The sequence below is a fragment of the Myotis myotis genome, unplaced genomic scaffold (assembly GCF_014108235.1).
Source record: "Myotis myotis isolate mMyoMyo1 unplaced genomic scaffold, mMyoMyo1.p scaffold_m19_p_19, whole genome shotgun sequence".
NCBI lineage: Eukaryota > Metazoa > Chordata > Mammalia > Chiroptera > Vespertilionidae > Myotis > Myotis myotis.
In genome coordinates, this window is record NW_023416323.1 from 42,172,785 (window position 1) to 42,198,396 (window position 25,612).

The window sequence follows — 25,612 nt, forward strand, 5'->3', positions numbered from 1 at the left end:
GCCAAACAGGGACTGACAAGAAGCTCGTAGGCGGGTGGAAGACGGAGACACAGAAATATGACATGTTTGTGTAATAGTCCGGGGTGGGGTGTGACAAGCGGCATGGGAGAGGAGCCGGTAAAACGCCAGCAGAGTTCAGGGAGGGATCCCGGAAGGCTCTCGGGCGGAGGTGGCGTCTGAGCTGGCCTCGGAGCCTGGTAAGACGGGGCGTGGGAGATGGTGTGTGTTCATTAGCTGGAATGTGGATGAGCCCGGCACCAGCTCTCCAGTGGCCCTGGAGAGCCCCCCAGGACAGTGAGGACGGTAGGGCCGCGGGGTCCGGGAGCGATGCTGGCACGTAGTCAGCACTGAGAGCCGTCGATGCTCAGCACCCACGGGGGACACAGCCCCCGGGCGGAGGTGCAGAGGGAGGCATCACCGCCTCCACCCGCTCACACATTTATTCATTCACTCTCCTTGGCCCAGTGAAGGCGCGAGCAGGGGTAGATGGTGGGCCTGAGGGGCTCAGGGCCTAGAGTAGGGGTCTGGTCAGCTCCATGGCTGAGAAAGGGGAGAGGGGGGAATCCCCCAGAGAGAAGTCAGGCTGTGCCCTGGCTGGCGTGCTTGGAGCTTCGAGTGTTGGCCCGTGCGCCCAAGGGTGGCCAGTTCAGTTCCCCATCAGGAGCACGCGCCTGGGTTGCAGGTTTGATCCCGGCACTGGTCGGGGTGCGCGCAGGAGGCAACCAATCGATGTGTCTCTCTCACGTCGCTGTTCCTCTCTCTCCCTCCCGCTCCTCCTTCTCCACCCTGAAAAGCAATGAAAACAATACCCAAGGGGGGGGGGGGAGGCGACAAAAAAAGGGAGGTCAGGCTATGTGGGTGGGTGGGAGTGGCGGCCGAGGGGTGACCTTGGGAAGCTCTTGGACAGACCAACACGGTGGCTCCGCGTGTCCCTTCCCTCGAGGTTTAACAGGCTGAACGACGTGCACAATAACTACCAGCTGATGTTCCTGTTCTCCACACGCTGGGTGTCGCTGAGGTTGGAGCTTATGGCCAACCTGGTGACCCTGGCCGTGGCCTTGTTCGTGGCCCTCGGGATGTCCTCGGCCTCCCACTCCTTCCAAGCCTTGACCATCAGCCTCATCCTGCAGGTGAGGGGGCGGGCGGGGGCGGGACAGCGGGCTCGGGGTGGTGAGCGCGGGCAGGATGGTGGTTCTGCCTGGGACTTGGCCACGGGAGACCACGTGACGTGAGCCACATGCTGGGCCTTCTGGATCTGCTGCTTGGCTTCCTTGGCCCCTCTGAGCGGGGACGCCTGCATGAAAGACCACCCGAGGCAGAGGACGTAGGAACTGAAGGCGAGCGGACGGCAGGGTCCAGCCTCTACGCGCGGGTGGGGAAACTGAGGCCCAGAGAGGAGGAGGGGTTGTTTGAATGGACAGAGCGTTAGAAGCAGAGCCAGGCCAAGGACGCTGGCCTCTCGGTTGCCTGGCTGGTGTCGCTTCATGTTGCTGTCATACCCTGACCCAGCTGTCACTCTCCCGACTGATGTGGGGAGGCGGCTGAAGAGGGAGGGGTCCCTGCTCCTGCAGGCTTCCTCAGCCCGCTGACCCCGCTCCAGAGCACGGGGTCTGGGAATCTAGCTTGAATCAGGGTGTCGAGGGGGTCCTGATGTGCTGTCAGCGTCCCTCCCGGGCTCGGGGGGGAAGGGATGGCTGGTCAGGTTCACGGCCACAGACGCCTGCGGGAGGCTGACTCGAAGGAACGCTGGCTGCTGGCCTGGGCGCCTCTCCCCGGGGTTCATGGACCGTCCCCTGTGTTCGCATGGCTTTGTCTCTCGCTGGTTCAGAGCTGTGCGCCCAAGGCTGACGCCTCCTCCGGGTAAGCAGAGGGCCCCATTGGCCCCTTGGTGAGCCCCGAAGCGGGCACGCACCCTCATCCGGGCCTGTGTGCAGAACCTGCCCCCATGCGCGGGCCACGCGGATGGCTGTGTGGTGCTCCCACTCAGCGGGCCGGTGCGACCACAGAGGGATTTACTGGGAGCTGGGCCTGGGCCGATGCTGAGCCAGGTGCCTGCTGGGCTTTGCTCCACTGCGTTCCTGCCACGCCCCGTGGGGCACAGCAGTGATTAAGAATGTGTGGTCGGGCCTGGCCAGTGTAGTTTAGTGGTTGAGCACTGACCTAGGACAGTGATGGCGAACCTATGACACGCGTGTCAGAGGCGACACGCGAACTCATTTTTTTGGTTGATTTTTCTTTGTTAATGGCATTTAAATCTATAAGATAAATGTCAAAAATATATCTTTGTTTTACTATGGTTGCAAAGATCAAAAAATGTCTATATGTGACACAGCCCCAGAGTTAAGTTAGGGTTTTTCAAAACGCTGACACGCCGAGCTCAGAAGGTTCGCCATCACTGCCCTAGGAGGTCAGGGTTCGACTCTCCGGTCAGGGCACAGGCCCAGGTTGCGGGCTTGATTCCCAGCAAGGGGCAGCCGGTGGATGATTCTCTCTCATCATTGATGTTTCTGTCTCTCTCTCCCTCTCCCTTCCTCTCTGAAACCAATAAAATATCTGAAAAAATAAGAAAGAACGTGTGGTCAGGATGCGTGAGTCGCCCGGGCTCTGCCACACGGGCGGCGCGACTCTGGGCCAGTCCGTGACCGCCTGTGCCAGGACTGTGTCTGCACCGGGAGGCAATGGAGCGTGGACGTGGGAGGCACGTGTGTGAACGTGGGGGTCGGTGCATGTCAGACACGCGGAATCCACGCCAGACGAACGCCAGCCCTCCCGGACCGCTGCGAGAGGAACCGAGAGCTTGGAGCGCTCCTGTTCCCAGGGCGGGTCGCCCGACTGCCGGTCTCCTCCCTTCCAGCTGGCGTCCAACTTCCAGGCCACGACACGCGTGGGTTCGGAGACGGAGGCCTACTTCACGGCGGTGGAGCGGATGCTGCAGTACATGAAGGTGGGCGCGGGCCCGGGTCCGGTGAGCCGGGCTCCCCTGGAGGTCTCTGCCCGTCCCCGGGGCCCCGAGGCTTTCCCGGGAGGCCCCTGGGGCCCGGCCTCCCGCCCGCCCTCCCCTCCCGCCCTCCGTGTCTCCTCTCTCCTGGGGGCTCCTCCACTCCTGGCGGCTCATGTCCGCCGGCCTCTCTGCGGGCCAGCATCCCGGATGTGGAGGGAGGGAGCTTCCCCTCGTAGAAATGGGAGCTTGCCCCGTCGGAGAGCAGGGACGACAGCGAGGCCTGGCGTGCGACCGCGTCTGTTTGTGCCGCAGCAGCTGGGCGCAGGCCTGGGGGCCAGATCACCCGGGTTCAGGTCTAAGCTTTGCCACCGAATCGGCTGTGCGGCCTCTGACATGGGACGGGTCACAGTAGCTCCCCCGCTGGTGGTTGCAGAGATTAACACATGGACACAGGCAGCTCCTGGCCGGCCCGGCCCCAGGAAAGGCTCGATGCTACGACGCACAGATGATCTCACGAGTCACGCGGCCCCGCGGGAGGCCGTCGCGTGCTGGGCCCCGTTGCCCGGAGGAGGACACGGAGGCTCTGCCGGCGGAGCACTTGCTCGCGGTGACACCGCCGGGCGGTCGAGGCCTCCGAGGCCGGGTGCCCTGCCTGCTCCGTGAGCGAACGCGTGAGCCGCACAGCCGGGTCTCACCCCGAGGGGCGCTGTGGTGGCACCGTGCGGGCAGCCGGGCGCTGTGGCTCGCAGCTGCGGCCCTGCGTCTTCTCCATCGCTGTTTCCTCCCAACACGCCCGCTGCGCTTGGCGTGGCGTCGGGCACGTGGCTCAGGCAGCCTGGGCCGGAGTCCACGCCGTCCCCCCGCCAGCTGTGCTGTCGCGAGCCAGTCCTTGGCGCTGTCCGAGCCTGTGAAACGCGTCTGACAAAGCCCAGCTCGCAGGGCGGGGACAGGGAGCCCGCGAGGGCCGGGGCTCCGCGCTGAGACGCGCCCCGCGGGGACGCCCCGCTGCCCGGGCTGGCGTTGCTCTGGTTCTGTTTCTCTCGCACGCCGGGCACTGCGTTAGAGAGTTCTCCGTGTTAACAGCAAGGACGCAGCTCTAGGGCGTCCCCCTCTTTGGGGACAGAGCTGGGGGCAGGGATGGCCTGGGGTGTCCCTCTGATCACACAGCCGGGGGCTTGACCCCGAGGCAGGGTGGCTGGGGCGGTCCCACGCTCGGGGCGCAGCCGAGGTCCGCAGGGCTGGGCAGAGGCAGGTGGTAACGACCGGCCACTTTCTCTTTCCTCGAACACGAGCTGTGCGTCCCCGAGGCTCCGCCGCACGTGGGAGGCGTGAGCTGCCCGGCCGGGTGGCCGCAGCGCGGGGAGGTCTGCTTCCAGGACTATCAGATGAGATACCGCAACAACACCCCCATCGTCCTCAAGGGCATCAGCCTGACCATCCACGGCCAGGAGGTGGTGGGCATCGTGGGCCGGACCGGCTCCGGTGAGCGGCTTGTCTGGGCACCTCCTCCTCCATCTGGGCCTCAGGGTGTCCACCTGTTCTCAGGCAGGGGTTCGCGCAGGCACCCCGCAGGGGTTCGCTGACCCTCCCGTCATGCTGGGTCCTGTCCCAGACACCAGCCAGTAGCACCCGGAGTCCCTGCTGTCGTGGGCCTCGGGGAGGGACTCGTGGCGGGCGAGTCATCAGACAGGGAAACAGAGGAGGGAACTGCAGGGGTGAGGAGCGTCGCGAAGGACCCAGGAGGCTGGCGGGAGCGCGCTGGTGTGCACGCCGGGGGTCCCCTGGGCCGGCCCCGGGCGGGTTCAGGAAGCGACGCCCTGCTTGTTCCCGCCCCAACAGGGAAGTCCTCCTTGGGGATGGCGCTCTTCCGCCTGGTGGAGGCCGCGGCGGGCCGGATCCTCATCGACGGCGTGGACATCAGCGGCGTCAGCCTGGAGGACCTGCGGTCCAAGCTGTCCGTCGTCCCTCAGGACCCCGTCCTGTTCTCGGGGACCATCAGGTGTGTGCTGGCCTGGGCCCCCCGGGGGAGAGGACCGGAGGTCAGGGCTGGAGGGCTGTCCGTTTCTGGGCCCCTCGTGCCCACCTGGCCCACCTCATGAGCGGCGTCTGAAGATCCAGAGACCCTGGTATCCACCTGGTGGACTTCGATGCCCGAACATTTGCAAGGTGTTGTTTTTTTGTTTGTTTGTTTTAAATATATTTTTATTGATTTCTGAGAGGAGGAGAGAGGGAGAGATAGAAACATCCATGATGAGAGAGAATCACGGACCGGCTGCCTCCTGCGCGCCTCCTGCTGGGGATGGAGCCCGCAATCCGGGCCTGTGCCCTGACCGGGAATCGGACTGTGACCGCCCGGTTCACGGGTTGATGCTCAGCCACCGAGGCCTGCCGGCCGGGCGCTCTCCTGGTCTCACGCTTTCGCAGGAACACGCCCCAGCGCTGCCCTCCCACCGCTTGCGGCCTGTCGCCAAACACCAGGCCACACCATGTCCTCACGCCCGTTCGGTAGCAGCCCCGCTTTTTCTGAGAGAAGTAAATCCGTTCTTTAAGATTTTAGGGGCAGTTGTCGGAGGCGGGGTGTTTGTTGAGGACGGTGCATGTCAGGGGTGGTCACACACATGGGGAATGTGTTTAATGCCACTGAATTGTAGGCTCACAGACGGCTACAAGGACAAACATGTCACGTGTGTTTTAACCAACGCACACACACACACACACCCCGCCAACGGCTAAGCTACAAAGTCCTCTTTCAGCTGCGATCCCGGGGAGGCCGAGGCTGGTCCAAGGCCCAGTCATCTCTGGACCTCAGCGAGGGTTTTGGGGACTCCCCGCGTCCCTCCTGGGGGACGGCTGAGCCTCTCCTGTCAGTCAGAGGAGCAGCAAACCTTTCTGCAGGGATCGCCCCAACCATCCCAAGTCACACTCTGTGGTGACTTCCACCCGGCTGGTCCCCGCAGCCGGGATTTGCCTGTGGCCGGGGGCTGCCGCGTGCTGACTTGCTCACCCCCGAGAGAGAGCCCCACCTAAGCCCCAGGGCTTGGGGGCTGGGGGACAGGTGGCCCCAAACAGAACCCGGCTGCTGCCTGCAGAAGGGACAGGTACCACCCGGCCCAGGAAATGCCCGTCATGGGGTCCGTGGCGTCTGTAACCCCGGGCCCTCGCCCTTGCCGGGGACGGGACAGGCTGCCCAGTCGGGTGGTTACCGAGCACGGCCTCCTCCCTGGGCAGGTTGAACCTGGACCCCTTTGACCGGCACACGGACGAGCAGATCTGGGGCGCCCTGGAGAGGACCTTCCTGAGCAGGACGGTGAGCGGAGCCGGGACCGGGCTTGGCCGCTCTCCCGCAGGCGCCTCCACCCGGCACTACAGACGCGCTCCGCACGGAGGACCCGTCTCATGAGATGGGACGACACCGGGACACCAGGGGGCAGGCTCAGTGTGGGCTGAGGACACAGCAGAGGTGGGGGAGGGGGAAAGGCAAAGGCCTGCGACCGGCAGCGGCTCCAGGGGCAGGGCCAGGCCTCTAGGACAGGGCACTGGCGCTGCGGGATCCTGCCGGTGTGGGTGGGGAGGAGAGCGGCGCAGAGACGAGGAGGGGCGCCAGGCACAGGGGCCGCCCGATCCGATCCGCCCGCCGCGCCCGCAGGCCCGCGTGACCTCCCTTGTCCGCCCGACTCGCAGATCACGAAGTTTCCGCAAAGGCTGCAGGCGGAGGTGGAGGAGAACGGCGAGAACTTCTCGGTGGGGCAGAGGCAGCTGCTCTGCATCGCCCGCGCCCTCCTGCGCAACTCCAAGGTGCGGCGCCCGGCGCCATGGCCTGCGTGTGCGTGCGTGTGTGTGTGTGTGTGGGGGTGGCAGGGGGGAGGCGTGGCGGGGTTCAGCCCGGGCCCTCAGCCCCCACATCCTGCACCCACACTGAAGTACGTCTGCCCCAGAACCAGAAAGCCCGAGGCCAGAGCCTCGCAGCTGCCACCACACGACCCCCTTAAAACATGGGCCTGCTTAGGGGGGACTCGCGTCAGCCGTCCGGGGAGCTCCCTGGGTCTGAAACGCCATCACTGTTCCCAGACAATGTCACCGTCACCTCACCGCGGCTGCGTGGGCTCTTGGGAGAGTGCTTTCTCTCACAAGCAAACCAGAGGCAAACAGAAGCACGCACACACGTGCAGGGACACACATACACACGGGCACACCCTGCACACTCACACGTGCATGCGTGGCTTTTGTCACACCCGTGGCCGCTGGTTTACTCGCGACGCCCTCTTTCTACGGAGCCTGACCGTAACCAGCGGCACCCAGGAAGCCCCTCCCCCTGGGCTGGTTGCGCCTCCCGTGCGTGCCGGGGAGACACACACAGCGGTGCTGTGGCAAGAACAACAAATGGCCGGGGGGTGCCCGCCTGGGGGGGGGACACTGCTCTGCGTCCATCCCGCAAAGAGGAAGGCGGTTCCTAGAGCAAGACCTGCCCGCGCGCCGCCGCCGCTAAGCATGTCCCTCTCGGCGGGCGGGGCTGCGGGGTCACCAGTGACGGGAGCCAGCGGGGCCCGGACTCAGCCCAAAGCTCTCCGTGTCTTGGCGAGCTGGTGGCCGGCGCAGGACCGGACCCGGTCTCGGGCCCACGAGGCCGCCCCCACCTGCTCTTTTTAATTTTTATTTATTTTATAATCTATTTTATTGGTTTCAGAGAGGAAGGGAAGGGAGAGAGAGAGAGAGAAGCATCCATGATGAGAGAGAATCATGGACCGGCCGCCTCCTGCCCGCCCCACACTGGGGATGGAGCCCGCACCCAGGCCTGTGCCCTGACCGGGAATCAAACCTGGGACCCTTCGGTCTGTAGGCTGACGCTCTATCCACTGAGCCACCCCAGCCTAGCCCTGCTGCCACCGGTTCTGTCGCCACCAGATCATCCTCATTGACGAAGCCACCGCCTCCATCGACTCAGAGACCGACACGCTGATCCAGCGCACGATCCGCGAGGCCTTCCGGGGCTGCACAGTGCTCATCATCGCCCACCGCATCACCACCGTGCTCGGCTGCGACCGCATCCTGGTCATGGACAACGGGAAGGTGACGGGCGTCCCGGGCCCCAGGGAGGGCGCCCCTCGGCCGGCGCCCGGGAGGCCTGCGGGCCCTTTGGGCCGGGGCTCAGCGGTGCCCTGTCCCTCCCTCCCTCCTCTCCAGGTTGTGGAGTTCGACCGGCCGGAGGCCCTGCAGCGGAAGCCGGGGTCCATGTTCGCAGCCCTGCTGAGGACGGCCACTTCGCAGGGCTGAGGGCGACGGGTCCCCAGCGGACAGCCCGCGGCCTGCGGGGGCAGAGACGGCAGAGAGCCAGAGCCGGGCGGACGTGGCAGAGGGGCGCAGCGGGGATGGAATAGGAGACGGGAGCGAAGCCTGGACGGCCGCTCTGTGGCCCCCAAACCTGAGACCCCAGCGTCCTCCGAGACCGCGAGGGCGAGGGTCCGCGTGTCTCTCACGGGCGTGTGGCGCGCTCTCACCAGGCTGTGATTCCCGGCCTGTGTGCGAAGTGTTGCCAATGATGTACTGATTTTGTAAAAAAGAATAAAAGTAAAAAAAGTCGCCCCGTTCTGCTCTCTGCGTCAGCTGCGGGGAGGGCCTCACACTGACTCCCGGCAAAGGGGCTCGGCGGCCCCGGGAGGGAAGCTCAGGGGGTGCCGGGCGGGACGGCTGCCTCCCGCCCTCCTCGCGGCGCAGCGTGGCTGCCAGCAGCCCTGGGCTCGAGGCCCACCCGCCCGGCTCCCGATGGGAACCCCCGGCGATCCCCGCAGAGGCTCCAGGCCACAGCTCTGGGCTGACGTGGGTCCCGTGCTCAGCCATGAGCCCATCACGCGCTCGGCTGCTGGCAGGCCTGTCACGCGCCCACACCCGGGCCCGGGATGGGCTCAGCTGCCCCAGTCGCAGACACTGAGGACGGAAGAGGTCGCTTCTCCGAAATAAACGCTCCGCCCACACAAAGGAGGCGTGGATGGGAGGCGGGGCAGGCCCCACACAGGAGCTGTCTGCCTGCTGTCTGCTTGTTTCCTGGTGAGAGCATGGGTGGGTGGAGTAAAGAGTTCATTCATAACCTATGATGACTGTAAAGAAGACCCCACACAGCGGTTACAGATGCATCAATAAAGGTAATTATTTTCAATTTACCTCTGGGGAGACCTCTTCATTGTGGGGACACAGGTTTCAAAGTGTTTTATTTTCTTTGTTTTCAGCTGACAGTGTCTGGTTCTGCCACGAGAAAAGCAGTTCCGCACACAAAGATTTCCTGCTCTGCTTCTTGCACTGAGGGGGTGCTGGGGTGCAAGACGTCCCTGCCCTCATGGGATCTGCCTGGTGAGCGTGAGTCAACAGCAAACGAGTGAACAGAACCAGGGGCAGGGGGCGAGGAGGGGGCGGGGGGCGAGGACAGTCCCAGCGGGCTTCCTGGCGGAGGGGAGGCTGCGGGTGCTGAGACCTGAGAGAGGAACAGACCTGTGCTCGGATGAAACGGCTCGGGAAAGGAAAGACTGTTCCAGGCGGAGCAGGACCCACCGAGGGGAAAGCCCAGCCTGGCTCCTCACAGGCTGCCTCACGCCTGTTCCTGTCCGGCTGCTGGGACAGCACCTGCTCCCCCGCCCCCCCCCCCCCCCCCCAGGGCCCGTCCCTGTGCCGGCTGAGCCCTTCCCCTCGGTGCTGCCTTTCCTTCTTGGGCCCCGAGGAGTGCCTGGCCCTCCCCCCTCATCTCACCCCTGCAGGGTCTGCAGGTTGGAGGTGCCCCTGCTCCCCTGCCCTGTCCGCTCCCAGAGCTGCCCAGGGGAGAAAGCGCTCTGCAAACACCTGCTCTCGCAGTGGCCAGCAGGTGGCAGCCTCCCCCCACACAATGCGGGAAGGAGATCCACGGAAATCCACCAGGGACCGCGCTCACGCTCCAGGCCCAGGGCAGGAAAGGGACCCCATTCCCACGGGGAGAGACACACAGAGAGAAACACCCACGTGAGAGAGACACATCGACTGGCTGCCTCCTGCACGCACCCCGACCAGGGCCGGGGATCCAGCCTGCAACCCAGGTACGTGCCCTTGAGCGGCACCAAACCCCGACCCTTGGGTCCGAGGGCCCAAGCTCAGCCGCGGACTCCAGCAGCCGGGGCCCACGCCTGCTTCCGATGCCTGTTTTGAGGACCCAGTTTCAGGGCGACCGTGAGCTCTGCCGCCCGGTGAGTTTCATTTACGGTCAGAAACGCTGTTCTGAGAACACGAGAACGGGAGGCCTCCGGACCTCCTGGCCGGCCTGTGCTCCACGCGGACAGGGCCGGCTCCCCCTCCCGCCGCCTCTGGGCCGGGAGAGAAGCGGCGCGGGCCTCCTCCCCTGGGAACTGCATCCCCAGAAACGCCAGCAGGGAGGCCGCGGCCAGGGTGCGAGCAGGAGAGGATCGGGTGGCTCTACACGCTCCCGAAGAGCTGTCAGCCCGCGAGCGGGAGGGAGAGGCCTCCGAGGGTCTAAGTGGTGCTTAAAACTAGATCACGGGTTCTATCTGGATCCAGAGGTTTCGCTCCTTTCCGGCTCTGAGCAGGGCAGGTGCTGGGCGGCCGGGCAGGCACGTGGGGGTCGGAGACCGCAGAGGCCCCTGCCCCGGGCGAGGGGGCGACATGAGGCCCACAGGACCGGCTCATGGTCAAGAGTTAGCGTTAGTCCCAGCCCCCGACTTCCGTTTCACAAGAAAAACTGGAGCTCAAATGGCCGTTTGCTTGGGGCTCAGTGAGCGGGAGGGAGGAAGGAGTCTGTGCTGAGGAGTGGCCTCCCCGCACCCTGACCTGGTGGCCTCTGCTCTGGGCGCAGGGGGCAGGCGCAGGGGGCAGGTGCAGGGGGCAGGGGGCAGGGGTCTCCTCACGCGCAGGATGGGGCTGGAGGGCCTCTCCTCCCCCAGGGGCTGGGACAGGCCGGTGGCCCTCGGGGGATGGTGCCTTTAACGCGGCAGAAGGAATGCTGGGCCCCAGAGTTCCGTCCGCCGGGGTTGGGGGCGGCAGTTGAGTGGCAGTTGGAGGGGACTCCAGGCAGCGGAGGCCAGCGAGTGTGAGCGGTGGAGAGAGGGACGGGCCCCCCGGGAGCCCGAGCTCTGCCCGCCGCCCTCTGCCCTCTGCCCGCCTTTCTGCCCAGGTAATGCCTCCGTTGCAGGGCCCTGGCCCAGGGGGGACGTGGGACGCCTCCAGCCCATGGCCTGGCTCCTCCCCTCGCAGCCTCGGCCTCGTCCACGGAAAGGCAGCAGTGCCAGCGGGCTTCCCACTGGGACCGCACACTCACACTCACACTCACACCCCAGTCTCTCACACTCACAGTCACACCTCACATATACTCACACACACACTCACACACATTCACTCACACTCACACAGACATACACTCACACAGCACACACCTCATAGTCACACACTCACACCTCAGTCACACACACACACATATATGTACTCACACCTCACACACATTCACTCACACTCAGTCACACCTCACAGCCCCTCTCTCTCTCTCTCTCACACACATTCCCTCACAGTCACATTCACACTCACACACACCTCTCAGTCACTCACTCTCACACACTGTCCTGTTCCCGATTTAATCACGTGATTTATTGTTAAAAATCCTGAATTGCGGCCCCACGTCTGTGCGGCTCGCAGGGTCAGGTCTAAAGCAGTTCCCCTCCTCCAGTCTCGCCCCGACCTCTCCAGCTGGAGGGGTGCCCTCATGGGGACCCATCACTGCTACCGTGGGGGCCTCTGGGGCCGAGGGCACTTTAGTGGAGCCCCCTCCCCACTGCAGCCCAGGCTTTGTCCCCCCCTGCAGCCTCCCCTGGCTCCTTCCCCCTCCTCCCTCTCCAACATCAGGGCCCTTCCCGGGGGTCTGATGCCAACGTGGGTGCGGGGACAGCTGGAGGGGAGGTGGGGCGGTGAGGACGGGGACTTCGGACAGCTTCCCCTCTGAGGGGCAGGGGGGGGGGTGGCTCCATGAAGGGGGAGGGGCTGTGAGGGGGGGAAGGCCTGAGACCATCAGATCCTGGCAATCTGGGCGGCTCTGAATTGAGAACAGACTAGTTAAAGGGACAGGAAGGTTTGTGGTGGAAAGTGCACTTGCTTTTGGTTGGAAAGGTGTCCACGATGGGCGGCGGGAAACTCGGAGTCCAGTCCTCAAACACGACAGCACTCGCGGCCCGTTTTCTGGGTTAGAGGCAAAAATAGCACAGCTCCGAGCCGTGGGAGCCTCTCGTCCTGCAACGCCCTCTGGGTGCCAGCGGCCCTCCCTCTTTGGAGCGAATCAAGGAAAGAGAAGAACGAATCTGCTCTCAGGACAGTATGGCAAACGTGATGACAAATGTCCCCTGGCAGATGGGCCATGCCACCCAGACCCCAGCGTCGGGGGACAATAGGGAAGGGTGGGGCCTGCGGCAAACCGGAGCCTGCGTGCCCTGCCAGAGGGGTGGACGCTGCCCAGCACGTGCCGCCTGCAGCGGCAGGGGCAGACAGTGCTCCCGGGTGTCGGACACAGGACACGGGTCTGTTTTTTCTGTTACTGTGGTATCTCCTAATTCAAATTTAAGACATTTTAAAAATATGTGCAGCCCAAAGAACATGGACTGGGAGTTGCATGGGGTCCGAGATGTGCCAGTTTGTACTCTGCTCTGAGCGGAGACCTTGCCGTGTCTGCTTGTCCAGCCTGTTGTCAGGTGAGGACCCCACCGGTGAGCAGAGGATGCCGGGGCCTGTCCCCCCCACTCCCCCCCGCCCAGGTGCTCCCAGCGGAGGAGGCCGGCCAGGAAGGGTCCTGGGGATGCGGTCGGGGCCTCAGGCGCTCCCCCCAGCTCATCAGGAGCCCCCGCCCGCCCCACGACCGCAGGAAGCAGACTCTCACTCCAGGCAGCGCCTCGCTCCTGGCAGAGGTTGGCACACAGATGGCACAGAGGTTGGCGCAAGCAGCTTTCCCGGCATAAGGTTGCATTTCCCCCGGGACTGCTGAATCTAGCCGCGTGCGTCCCAGCTGCCGCGCCGCCAGCCACCACAGGGTCCAGCCCCCCGGGAGTGTCGGAGGGCGAGTCCGGCCTCGACTCCAGGACCTGGCCAGGGACGCTGTCCCCTGTGCAGGCATCTCGGATCCGGGCCCTCCAGGCAGCTGCCAGCCCACTGCTGCCAGGGTGCTTTGCCAGGAGACGAGCCAGGGAATCAGCCTGGCCAGTGTTGCTCAGCAGTTAGAGCCTCAGCCTGCATACCAAACGGCTGTGGGTTCGATTCTCGGTCAAGGGCATGTACCTGGGTTGCAGGTTCGATCCCTGGTCCGAGTCTGAGCACATGCAGAAGGCAACCAATCGACGTGTGTCTCTCTCACATGGATGTTTCTCTCTCCTCTCACTCCTCCGTCCCTCCCTCCCTCCCTCCCTCCCTCCTGCTCTCTCTGAAAAGCAATGGGGGAAGTATCCTGGGGTGAGGATTCACACAAAACAGTGAGGGAACCAGAAGTCACAGGTGAGCGGCCTCCCGGACGGGGAGCCCAGCCTGGGAGGAGCAGGATGGAGGGTCCGGGGACGGCTAGCTGGACCGGGGCGCCTCCGGGGGCTGGGCCCAGCTCGGGGGCGAGACAGCGGCAGCCGCTGGCACCGAGCGGGGGAAACGGCGTGCGGATCCCCAGAGGAAAGCGACCCGCCCTGCAGGGCCACCTCTCTAAAACAGCGCCAGCTTCTTGCTGTGAGATGAGGCCAAAGCCACAGGAAAGAAGCAAGAATGGCGCTGAGGTCCTCACCGGCGCCCACTCCGACCCACCCGCAGTGACCCTGCGGCCTGTCGCGCTCCCGGGGCGCAGCGTGGCTCTCCGGACCGGTGAGAGCAGAGGCAGGCCTTGCTCATCATCTCCACGTGCTGCCCCGTGTGGCTCCCGAGAACGGGCTGCTCCCTTACACAGGATGGTTACGGCGTCAGCATCAAACCGCACAGCCGCGAAGATGAATAGTTTACTCGGATGGGATGGGTTACCTAACCTGCCGCCATGTGCAGACATCCCCGCTGTTGCAATGACATCCTTTACATATATTTTTTATTGATTTCAGAGAGGAAGGGAGAGGGAGAGAGACAAACATCAATGATGAAAGAGAATCATGGGTCGGCGGCCTCCTGCACGCCCCACACTGGGGATCGAGCCCGCAACCCGGGCCTGTGCCCTGACTGGGAATCGAACCCGGGGCCCTTCAGTCTGCAGGCTGCTTCGCTCGCCGCTGAGCCACACTGGCTGGGGCTGCAATGACATCCTTCCTGTTTCTCCTGGGGCAGCACTGAACGCAGACCGTGTGCTGCTTCAGCTGTCACGTTTCTTTAGCAGCCTTTCCTGTGGGATGCGCCCCCCCCTCCTCCCCGTGTCTTGCGTGGAACGAACACGTCTGGGGTGCGCGGGGCGGTGTTCTGTAGGACGCTCCTCTGGGCTTGTCTGCTGTTCCCTCAGAGTGGACGGAGGTCCCGCCGCTGGTGGGAGCCCTGCGGGAGGGCCGTCTCGTCCGCGTCTGAGCTCCTGGAGCCTGGTCTGGTTGGCCAGGGGGTATCCTCCCGTGGGACGCCGGGTGCGCCCTGCAGTGCCTTCCTGGATTCTTGGAATCCTCGGGTCCTGGGGTTCCCTCTCCCCTAAAGGATCCAGTTGGGTTTCGGAACTTGCCATGAGCTCCTTCTTCTCAGCCTGCTCGCCTGCTTCCCTCAGCTCACCTTCTGCGCAGCCCTCGGGGCACTGCGGCCAGGGAAGGGCCCGAAGCAGTGGGAAGCCACAGGCAGGTCAGGGCACGGCCACGGCTGGGCTGTCCACGCTCCACACCGTGGAGGGACAGGGCGGGCGGGGAGCGGGAGAGAGGCCGTGGGTGCCAGCCTGGGCCCGGTCCAGGTCCCCTCGCCTGCCCCTCTGGCCAGAGCTGGACTGTGTCTGTTCAGGGAGCCAAGGACCCGCCAAGGGCGAGAGGCCACTTTTCTTAGTTTTCTGGGTCTGAGCACCCCTGCAGGCGCTGGCAGCCCCCCACCTTCCTGCAGAGAATCCAGGGAAGCCGGGGCACAGCACTTTGGGGGAGGGGCTGTGAAGGGCTTGCTGGTAACTGAAGAGCCAGTGGAGGTGCTACGGGAAGGCTCTCGGGGCCTCATCCTGATGGTTACTGTGGCGTTCCTTCTTTCGTCCTGTTAGTTTCAACCTCTTTGTGTCTTTTTGGCCACCCCCCCCCGTCAATGTGGAAGGCTGGTGGGTAAGCCCATGTCGGAGGGTTGGGCCAGGGAGCTGGCTGGGGGCCTGGGGCTGCCTGATGCTGTCCCAGAGTGTCCTGGTCCCAGGGAGCCTCTCGTCTCTCTGCAGTGACGGTGCCCCTCGGCCGCGAGCCCAGGGCTCCGGACCGCCAGCAGGATGGTGGGCGAAGGCCCCTACCTCATCTCCGACCTGGACAAACGGAGCCGGCGGCGGCGGTCCTTTGCAGAGAGATACGACCACAGCCTGAAGACCATGATCCCCATGAGGCCGTACGCGAGGTAAGCGAGGAGGACGGGGAGGGCAGGTCAGGCTGCCAAGAGTCGTTTCTGGTCCATCAGGAGAGTGGGCACTGCCCCTGCTCTCCATGCTGGGCTCTGTATGCTTGTCCTTTTGTCTCCCCATCCATCCTCCCGTCCACCATCCATCCACCCATCCATCCTCCCATCCATCCATCCATCCTCCCATCCATCTACCCATCCATCCTCCCATCCATCCATCCTCCCATCCATCTACCCATCCATCCTCCCATCCATCCATCCTCCCATCCATCCACCCATCCATCATCCACCCATCCATCATCCATCCATCCTCCAATTGTCCACTCACCCATCCCATCCATCCACCCATCCATCCACCCACCCATCCATCCATCCACCCATCCATCCACCCATCCATCATCCACCCATCCATCATGCATCCATCCTCCAATTGTCCACTCATCCATCCCATCCATCCACCCATCCATCCATCCTCCCATCCATCCACCCATCCATCATCCACCCATCCATCATCCATCCATCCTCCAATTGTCCACTCATCCATCCCATCCATCCACCCATCCATCCACCCACCCATCCATCCATCCATCTACCCATCCATCCACCCATCCATCATCCACCCATCCATCATGCATCCATCCTCCAATTGTCCACTCATCCATCCCATCCATCCACCCATCCATCCATCCTCCCATCCATCCATCCTCCCATCCATCCACCCACCCATCCATCCATCCACCCACCCATCCATCATCCATCTATCCTCCAATTGTCCGCTCATCCATCTATCTGTCCATTCATCCATCATCCATCCATCTGCTCACCCATCATCCATCTATCTATCCATCCTCCATTTGTCCACTTATCCATCTATCTGTCCACACATCCATCATCCATCCATCCTCCAATTATCCACTCATCCATCCCATCCATCCATCCATCCATCCGTCCATCCATCCGTGATTCATCCATCCACCCATCTACCTATCCATCCATCCTCCAATTGTCCACTCACCCATCTACCTGTCCACCCATCCATCATACATCCATCCTCCATTTATCCACTCACCCATCTATCTGCCCACCCATCCATCATCCACCCATCCATCATCCGTCCGCCCACCCACCCTCCCATCCACCCATCAAGGCATCCACCGTTATTCATTGGTGGAGCCCTCACTCCTTGACCCCCCCTGTCCTTGGGTGAGAGGGGACACAGCTGCGGTTCAGGAGGTGCTCACAGCTCCCTGTGACACACAGGACTCACATAATCCAAAGAGCGGAGATGCTGGTAACATCCAATACAATGATTAGGAGGTGATGCCTTCCCGGTACTCACTGCCTTTGTCTGTAAGGTGACTGATCTAAATGGATGTCACGTGGTTTCTAATACCGTCTATTTAACAGCCGACCTGCATGGCTCCTGGAAGGCTCACAATCAGCTCCCGCGAGCTGGTCCGATCGCACTGCTGCTCAGAGGACTGCTGGGCGCGCCCACCGGCTCTGAGCACGGCTGTGGGCACCGCCCTTGTTAGGAATGTACGCCAGGGGCTGAGGGCCCCGGCCCGGCGTCCGAGAACATGGCGCCTCTGTTGTCCTAGGCTGGCGCCCAACCCCATGGACGACGCGGGGCTGCTCTCCTTCGCCACGTTTTCCTGGTTCACGCCACTGATGGTGAAAGGCTACAGGCACACGCTGACGGTGGACACTCTGCCCCCACTGTCGCCGTACGACTCCTCCGACACCAACGCCCAACGGTACCAGGACTCCCCTGGGTCACCTCAGGAGGGGAGCGCGGCCGGGAAGGGGGCCGGAGCCCCTCGGGAGTTCCCATTTCCCAGGCGTGGAAACCGGCACCCGCGGGTCCTGGTGGCCCTTCTCGGTGGCGGAGACGTGGGCCGCGCTGCCTGACTCGGTCCAGTGTCTCGGGAGGGGAGGACTGGGGAGAGCCGGTGGGGAGACAGGACGGCCTGGGAGCTGCGGCCCGAGGCTCCGGCCACGTGGCTGGGTGTCCGCAGGGCTGCAGGGGCCCTGGCTCGGGACAAGAGCGGCCAGCATCCCGCTGTGCTCTGTGCTGGGGAGACCCCATCGGGCCGCTGCACGGTGACCTTCTGTCTAAATTACCTCCTAAAGCTGCATCCTGTTTTTAAAAAATATGTTTTTATTGATTTCAGAGAGAGAAAGGGAGAGGGGAGAGAGAGAGAAACATCAATGATGAGAGAGAATCATGGACCGGCTGCCTCCTACACGCCCCACACTGGGGATCGAGCCCGCAACTGGGCTGTGCCCTGACTGGGACTCGAACTGAGACCTCCTGGGTCATAGGTCGACGCTCAACCACTGAGCCTCACCGGCCGGAGCAAAGCTACATTCTTGATCCTCGACCCCATTGATAAATCTCCCCAAACTCTGTTCACACCGTTGGCCAACACAGAAAACTGGGCTCCTTGGGCCCCGCTCACCACCGCGCCCCCCGGCCCCCGCCCGCTCCACACTCACGTCAGTTCATCAGTAGGGACTGTGGTCCTCTCTCCGTCCATCTTCCCTCAAACCCATTTCCCTCCTCCCAGTGTCAGCTACGCTCACCTGGACACCCCCTTTCTTACCGGGTCTCGCCGCGCCTGCCTTTGCTTCCCCGCCACCCACTCCCCCGCCGGCAGCCAGAACCAGGTTTTAGACACGAATTGTCTTCGTGTCAGGTGGCGGCTGCAAAGCCCTCAGCGGCGTCCTTGGCCCTGGAGTGAGATCTGAACCCCTTCCCGTGAGCGCCGCCCTCGGGCGCCGTGCCAGCCGGCCCCTCCCTCCCCACCCGTCACTGTCCTCCTTTCTCGTGTTTGACAGGGACAAACTCCTCCTCACCCCGGAGAAGGCTGTGCCCTGGATTTCATCAGGGCTGGGACTGTGCGCAGACGTGGGCAGTGGGGGCAGGGGGCAGGGCGCGGAGGGCGCCCCATGCCAGGCGGCAGCGTGTGGCGCCCAGGCCTCTCTCCGGCCCCGCCCACATCCCAGCGGCCCTGTCAGGGGAGACGGAGCGTCAGTGCGGCTGGTCCAGAGCCACCTCTGCCAGGGCAGGGTCCTGCGATGAACGCTTTCTTCTATTTATTTATTATTATTTTTTAATCCTCACCCGAGGATATTTTTCCAATGATTTTTAGATGGAAGGGAGGGGTGAGAAAGAGAGAGAGAGAGAGAGAGAGAGAGATCGATGTGAGAGAGACACATTGATTGGTTGCCTCCCACATGAGCCTGGGATGGAGCCTGCAACTGAGGTATGTGCCCTTGACCACAATTGAACCTGGGATCCTCCAGTCCGCAGACTGGTGCTCTACCCACTGATCCACCTGGCCAGGGCCTGCCACGCACCCTTTAGAGATTCGCCCACCGGAGAGGCTCCGGGCAGCCAGCGGACACCGAAGGCCCTTTCCTCCTCCTCTTCCCGCGCAGGTTCCGCGTGCTCTGGGACAAGGAGGTGGCGAGGGCGGGCCCCGAGAAGGCCTCCCTGGGCCGAGTGGTCTGGCAGTTCCAGAGGACGCGGGTCCTGATGGACACGGTGGTCAACATCCTGTGCATCGTCATGGCCGCCATCGGGCCGGTGAGTGGTGCCCTCTGCCTGGTCCCGGGGCCCGACCGAGGGAGAATCGTCAGCTCCTTCCTCTGCGACATTGCCCTGATCGCTGAGCTCCTGGGGGCGAATTTCCATCAGGCGAGTCCTCGCCACGCACAGCGGCAGCTGCCGAAATTAATTAAAAAGTTTGCCTCCTGGAGCCGGTGGGGACATCATGGGGGCCGCCCGCCCATCCTCACCCAGCGGCCCTCTCCTCTCCCCCCTCCCCTTGCTGTTCTGCAGATGGTCCTCATCCACCAGATCCTCCGGCAGACGGAGAGCGCCGCCCGCAGCGTCTGGGTGGGCGTCGGCCTGTGCGTGGCCCTCTTTGCCACCGAGTTCACCAAAGTCCTCTTTTGGGCCCTGGCCTGGGCCATCAACTACCGCACGGCGATCCGGCTGAAAGTGGCCGTGTCCACCCTGGTGTTCGAGAACCTGGTGTCCTTCAAGACGCTGACGCGCATCTCTGTGGGCGAGGTGAGCGGGCGGGGCAGGGCGGGCCGGGCGCATCCTGAGCGCGCTGTGGGTCAGACGTGCCTCTGGACGGAGCAGCCGCCTCCCTGTGTCCGGTCCTGCCCACCAGCCCTCCCCCCTCCCCCCCGCCCCGCTGAAATTAATGAAAAAGTCTGCCTCCTGGAGCCGGGTGGGGACATCATGGGGGCTCCCCGCTGGGTGAGCGGAGACTCAGAGCGCTGAGGCATCGGGGAAGGAGGCGCCAGCAGGCCCCTTCACGCTGGAGGACTTGGGGTCGTCTCTGTCCAGCTGGACGCAGGGGTCCCCTCGTCCCTTCGCTTTGATTGACAGTGAGGACACAGAGGCGATACAGAGCCGGCTACGGTCATGGATCAAACTGATTGGCCCATATACCCGGCGGTTCCACTGGTGTAGTGTTTGGGGCGCCAAAGCCATAATGAAACTGTGCCTGCGGGCCTTCAGAGTTGACACTTTCTTTCTTTTAAAAAATTCATTGATTGATTTTTAGAGAGAGAGGAAGGAGGGAGGGAGGGAGGGAGGGATTGAGATGGATTTGTGGTTCCACTTATCACCTACTGATGCCGCCATCGGTTGGTTCTGGCATGTGCCCTGACCATCCTTGGCGGGACAACGCTCTAACCCACGGAGCCGCCCAGCCAGGGCCCGAGCGGACATTTTCTTACGCCCTTAATCCTTACAACGCAGTCCTCACCACGTACACCGGAAAGCCCGCTCGTCCCGGGTACCCCCAGCGGTGTGAGCACCCGGTGTCCACTGAGCGTTCTGGTCTTTGGCTGGCTGGCTGGCCGCCGCCCTCGGCACAGCGGAGCCCGGGTGCTGCTGCTGCTCTCGCTGGCCTTCCTCCTCGGCCGCCTCGGTGCACACAGACGGGCCCCTTCCCCACGGAGCTCACAGTGCTGGTTCCCGATGCCCCCGCCCCTCCGAGGGGCATCTCTCTCCGCTCAGACCCTCAGCCGCGGTGACGGTGACGCCGCCCCCTGTCCCCCCGGACCCCGGGCTCTCTTTCAGGTGCTCAACGTGCTGTCCAGCGACAGCTGCTCCCTGTTCGAAGCCGCCTTGTTCTGCCCCTTACCGGCCACCATCCCCATCCTCATGGTGGTCTGTGCCGTGTTCTCCTGTTTCACCCTGGGGCCCACAGCACTCATCGGCATATCTGTCTACATCATCTTCGTCCCCATCCAGGTGACCCTGTCTGCCCGGCCCCAAGGGGCGCCCACACATGTGCGAGCTTTTCTGGGCACCCTGTCAGGTTTTTGTAAAAAAATATATTTCTATTAATTTCAGAGAGGAAAGGAGAGGGAGAGAGAAATAGAAAGAGATAGGGAGAGGACCATCAATCGGCTGCCTCCTGCACGCCCCCACTGGGAATCAAGCCCTTAACCTGGGCCTGTGCCCTAACCGGGAATCGAACCCTGACCTCCTGGTTCACTGAGCCACGGCGGGCGGGCACAGTCTGGTGGTTTTTCAAACTTGAATTTGAAAGCCCTGGGGAGGGGGCAGGGCACGCTTCCCCAGTTTGTCAAAGTCGCCAACACCGCGTTTGCGTCTGGTGGCCCGCGTATTTCCATGGCCGGCCCTGGCCCTGGTGCCCCCAGACCACGCTGGCCGAGTGAGAACCGTGCCAGCTTCCCTTAGGCCCTGTCCCTGCTCTCCAACTCCAGCCTCAGGGGGTGGGGGTGGGGTGTTCAGGCCAGCTCTGCCCGCAGGGCACCCGGAACACAAGGTCGGTACCTCGCCCTCAGGTGTTCATGGCCAAGCTCAACTCGGCTTTCCGAAGGTCAGCGATCTCCATGACGGACAAGCGGGTGCAGATCATGAACGAGTTTGTGACCTGCATCAAGCTGATTAAGATGTACGCCTGGGAGAAACCCTTCACCCAGACCATCAGAGGTAGGCGGGCGCCGCGGGGGGGGGGGGGGGGGGAAGACTTGCCCCGGGGCACGGGGTCTTCCCAAGGGCTTCGCAAGGTTCCCGGCACCGGGCGTTCCAGACGGGCCCCCTGAGCGGCCCTGCAGGCGCTTCAAAGGGCTCAGGAGCTTTCATCATAGAAACGGCATCTGGCTGGTGAGCCGGGCGCGGCAGGCGAGCACCGTATGGTTAGCCTTTGCCCGGCGTGTGGGTGCTGGCGCTGGCCACTCAGTTCCCTTCCACAGAGAGAACCCACCAACCATGGTGAGCAGAAGAGCGGCCTCAAGCTATTTCCTTAGATTTCTACACACACACAAAACACACACCCACGCACACCCACCATACTCATACACACACTCATATGCGCACACACACACACACACACACACACTAAGCACCCACATGCACACCCACACCCACAGACTCATACACACACTCATATGCACACTCACACACACACACACACAAAACACACACCCACGCACACCCACCATACTCATACACACACTCATATGCGCACACACACACACACACACACAGCACCCACATGCACACCCACACCCACAGACTCATACACACACTCATATGCACACTCACACACACACACACACACAAAACACACACCCACGCACACCCACCATACTCATACACACACTCATATGCACACACACACACACTAAGCACCCACATGCACACCCACACCCACAGACTCATACACACACACATATGCACACTCACACACACCTACTCGCACACACTCATGCACTCATGTACACACTCATACACCATCTCTCTCACATACACACGCTTGTACACACACACACACACTGACATGCACACTCACACACACTCATAAGCACTCACACGCACACATGCACACCCACAATGACTCATACACACACTCATATGCACACACTCACATACACTCGCACACACACACTTGCACCCACATATGCTCATATGCACTCATGCACACACTCTCTCACATACACCCACCCCCCACACGCACACATAAATCCCTCGGTGCCTGCAGAGCCTCGTTGTCCCTGGGTGGCCCTCGGGCTGACATGCCTCACGCAGGTAAGAGGCGACACAGGCCGCTTCTCTCCTAAAGACGGCACTAACCCATTCCGATCAAATATAAATGCAAATTAACTGCGGGAACATTTACATAATTGCTGACGGAGCCTCAGGTGCTTGGCCGGTTAATGACCTGAGCCACGTTACAGCGGACTCCCCGGGTCTACAATTACACTCCCGGCCAGCGTGTAATTGGGCCTGCAGCTGCGGACCTGCTCCTGGGGACCCACACTGAGGACCCAGAAAAGCTTCCTCACCCCCGAACTCACTTCAAGACACTGCCTTGATTTGAATAAATGTGGTTCCATGCGCCTTGATTCAACCCCACACAGGTCAGGTCAGGTCAAGTCCACACATATTTCCCAGCTGCTCCTGTGCAGAAGGCCACGAAACCACACACATGATCAGCCTTTCAGACAGAGGAGAGCCCGGCTGGCATGGCTCCGTGGCCGAGTGTATGCCCTGCACTGAAAGGTGGTTGGTTCGATTCCGTAGGGCACATGCCCAGGCTGCGGGCTCGATTCCCAGCAGGGGGTGTGCAGGAGGCAGCTGGTGGGCGTTTCACTCTCACATCGATGTTTCTCTCTCTCCCTCTCCCTTCTTCTCTCTCTCAAATTCAATTTTAAAAAGTCTTTAAAAAAAAGATGAAGGGTGAGCTAAGCTAAAAAAAAACCAGCTAAAAGATAAGCTTGCTGGGTGTACTCCAGAGTGTGTGGACTCGGTCTGCTGCTCACCCCAGTCCACATCTCGGACTTCGGAGCAGCTGACGCCCTGCGACCCTGGCCGCCCCTCTCACCGAAACACACAGGCCATCCGGGTGCCCTCCTTCCGCACGCTCCCTCCGGGCTCCTGTGTGCCACACCCGTCACTCCGGCGCCTGCCTGGCCCCCGTGGGAACCGAGACGCAGGGCGGGGAGTGACCTTGGAAGTCCCCCAGGACCGCCCCCGGCCATGGCCGCACCGAGTTCCCAGGCCGGCTCTGTGCCCAGACTCGGTGCTCCCTCCATCTGCACCTCGCGGCGGGGACCCCTCACCCCTGTGCCCGGAGGACGGCAGGGGCTGGACGTGCCACTGCCCTCGGGCCTGTGCTCCCCCTGCAGACATCAGGAGGAGGGAGAGGAAGCTCCTGGAGAAGGCGGGCTTTGTCCAGAGCGGGAACTCGGCGCTGGCCCCCCTCGTCTCCACCATCGCCATCGTGTCCACGTTCACCGGCCACATCCTGCTGCGGCGCAAGCTCACGGCCCCCGTGGTAAGGACGGTGCCACGGGGCGGCTCCCCCGCCTTGGCCTGCCCTGGCACTGACCGCCCAATGGCGGGGGGCAGGCTCACAGCGACCCTTTGGGCCCACGGCGGGGCAAGGGGCACAGTTAACGTGGCCACACAACCTGACACTTGGAAACCCACACTCAGGCCGCACATGCCACTGCCGGGGGGTTGCCTGCAGCGGCCCACGATCTCAGCCCCCCGCCGAGCACGAGCAGGGGTTCCCAGTTCGCCACACGTTCGTGCCCTTCCCTTTGGTTCCTGCCACAGCCCCCCCGGCCGGTGGCACTGGCTGTGGCGGGCCGGCTTCTCTCCCTCACCGGTCGCGCGGGCCCTGAGGGCAGGGCGGGGCGGGCTGTGCCTGCACCCGTGTGGTCTGTGCGTGTCCAGTGGGTGCGGGTGACACTGTAAGCCCGCCCCTGAGGCAGCCGCTCGGTCCTGACCGGACCCTGGGCCTCGCCTCTGCGTTAGCATCCCCGCTCGGGCAGCCACGCGCACAGCTGGTGCGGAAGGAGGGGGTCTCCTTCACACCGACTCCCGGTCCCACACCCGGAGAGTCTGCCGTGCTCGCCGGGCGGTGGAGCTGTGGGTCCGAATCATGAGCTCCTCACGCCTGGGTTTTATCATCTGTGAACGGGGTGAGGGGCCCTGTGGCTGGGAGGCCGGCCGAGACGGGGAGACGGGGGGGGGGGGGGGGGGGGGGCGGGGAGGGGGCAGGGGGCGCAGGCCAGGTGCTCAGTGTCCGCAGGGGCCTGTGCACTCAGAGGCAAAGGAGCTCCCAGCCGGAGGGAGACGGCCCGGCGGGGACAGACACCAACAGCCACAGCACGAGCCGCTGTCCCAGGGAAGTGGGGGGAGGAGTCAACAAAAGCAAGAAAGATAAAGGGAGAGAAAGAAAGTAAAAAGTACAGGGTGCGAGCCGGGAGGAACGGCACCGAACCCGGGGATGGACAGGTGGCTGCTCCCCAGGAGCACCCGGGGGCTGGGGACCTGCCCCGCCCTGGGCACCCCTGGGAGACGGCTCTCTGGGCCACCTTCCTCTCTCAGTCTCGGGGCTTCGACCGGCAGGAGCCCCAATGGCCTGAGGAGAACGCCCCCCGCTATTGCGCGGCCTTATGATCCCCAAACAAACAAGGACATCTCCCCCAGCAACTCGCCAAGCAGGTTACTCTGTAAGCGAAGTGACCAGTTCACTTGTCTAAAACGAGGCTCTGAAGGAAGCGAGGCCGATACGGGTCCCTGGGCGCGGAGCTTGGACTTCGCAGATCGGAATCGCCTGCTCAGCGCCTCACGTAGGGGGTCCGCCAGCGGCTGGGGCTCTGTCGCCTGAGCCAAGGCCCTTTCCTGAGCCGAGACCCCACTTTGGGGCCGGGGCACTGAGCACTGTGGGGGGATGGATCTAGGACCAGATGTGAGGAAGGCGGCATCCTCCCTCACTCTCCTAACAGACGGACTGACGATGCTGCCATCAGACGTTGGACCGACGAGAAGAGGGCGCTGAGAGAGGCGGGGGCGCTGAGAACGGCGCCGGTGCACGCCTGGGCACCCCCAGCTGGGAGACTTCTTTCTCTTTTTTCTTTCTTTCGCTCTTTTAAAAACTTGAGTTCCGGCTGGGAAAGAATTCAGAGCCAAGACTCAAACTGTAAGAGGACATTTACTTAGGAAGTCACAGGGTAGCGGAAGAGATTCATAGAAGGAACCGATGTAGGAAATAAGTTGCTGAGGCAGAGGAAGGCCCTTGGGGCTGAGGAGGGAGGCAGGTAAAGGCGAGGCGCCTGGGGCAGGGGCAGGGGGAGGGCTGGGCGTGC

General features: G+C 63.1%; 2 protein-coding genes across 6 annotated transcripts in view; both read left to right on the plus strand.

The window, feature by feature from the left end:
- Nucleotides 1-8,518, plus strand: part of ABCC11 (ATP binding cassette subfamily C member 11) — a 42,157-nt gene extending 33,639 nt beyond the window's left edge. For both annotated transcript variants that reach the window (XM_036346425.1, XM_036346427.1), the window contains exons 23-30: nucleotides 944-1,130; nucleotides 2,855-2,944; nucleotides 4,234-4,423; nucleotides 4,781-4,940; nucleotides 6,170-6,248; nucleotides 6,623-6,736; nucleotides 7,844-8,008; nucleotides 8,123-8,518. In XM_036346425.1, the coding sequence (XP_036202318.1) occupies nucleotides 944-1,130; nucleotides 2,855-2,944; nucleotides 4,234-4,423; nucleotides 4,781-4,940; nucleotides 6,170-6,248; nucleotides 6,623-6,736; nucleotides 7,844-8,008; nucleotides 8,123-8,212 (1,075 nt within the window). In that variant the 3' untranslated portion in view covers nucleotides 8,213-8,518. The remainder of the gene's footprint in view (nucleotides 1-943; nucleotides 1,131-2,854; nucleotides 2,945-4,233; nucleotides 4,424-4,780; nucleotides 4,941-6,169; nucleotides 6,249-6,622; nucleotides 6,737-7,843; nucleotides 8,009-8,122) is intronic.
- Nucleotides 8,519-8,972: 454 nt separating this feature from the next.
- ABCC12 (ATP binding cassette subfamily C member 12) overlaps nucleotides 8,973-25,612 on the plus strand; it is a 42,003-nt gene continuing 25,363 nt past the window's right edge. For 3 of the 4 annotated variants that reach the window (XR_004973665.1, XM_036346500.1, XM_036346502.1), the window contains exons 1-9: nucleotides 8,973-9,078; nucleotides 9,163-9,283; nucleotides 15,285-15,454; nucleotides 17,056-17,211; nucleotides 18,899-19,046; nucleotides 19,302-19,535; nucleotides 20,562-20,735; nucleotides 21,296-21,443; nucleotides 23,642-23,790. Coding sequence is in view for 3 of the 4 variants with exons in the window: in XM_036346500.1 (XP_036202393.1) it covers nucleotides 15,333-15,454; nucleotides 17,056-17,211; nucleotides 18,899-19,046; nucleotides 19,302-19,535; nucleotides 20,562-20,735; nucleotides 21,296-21,443; nucleotides 23,642-23,790 (1,131 nt within the window). In the remaining variant the exon portion in view is untranslated. Of the gene's footprint in view, nucleotides 9,079-9,162; nucleotides 9,284-14,201; nucleotides 15,115-15,284; nucleotides 15,455-17,055; nucleotides 17,212-18,898; nucleotides 19,047-19,301; nucleotides 19,536-20,561; nucleotides 20,736-21,295; nucleotides 21,444-23,641; nucleotides 23,791-25,612 lie in introns of those variants that run through there. The other variant, XM_036346501.1, reaches the window with a different exon arrangement.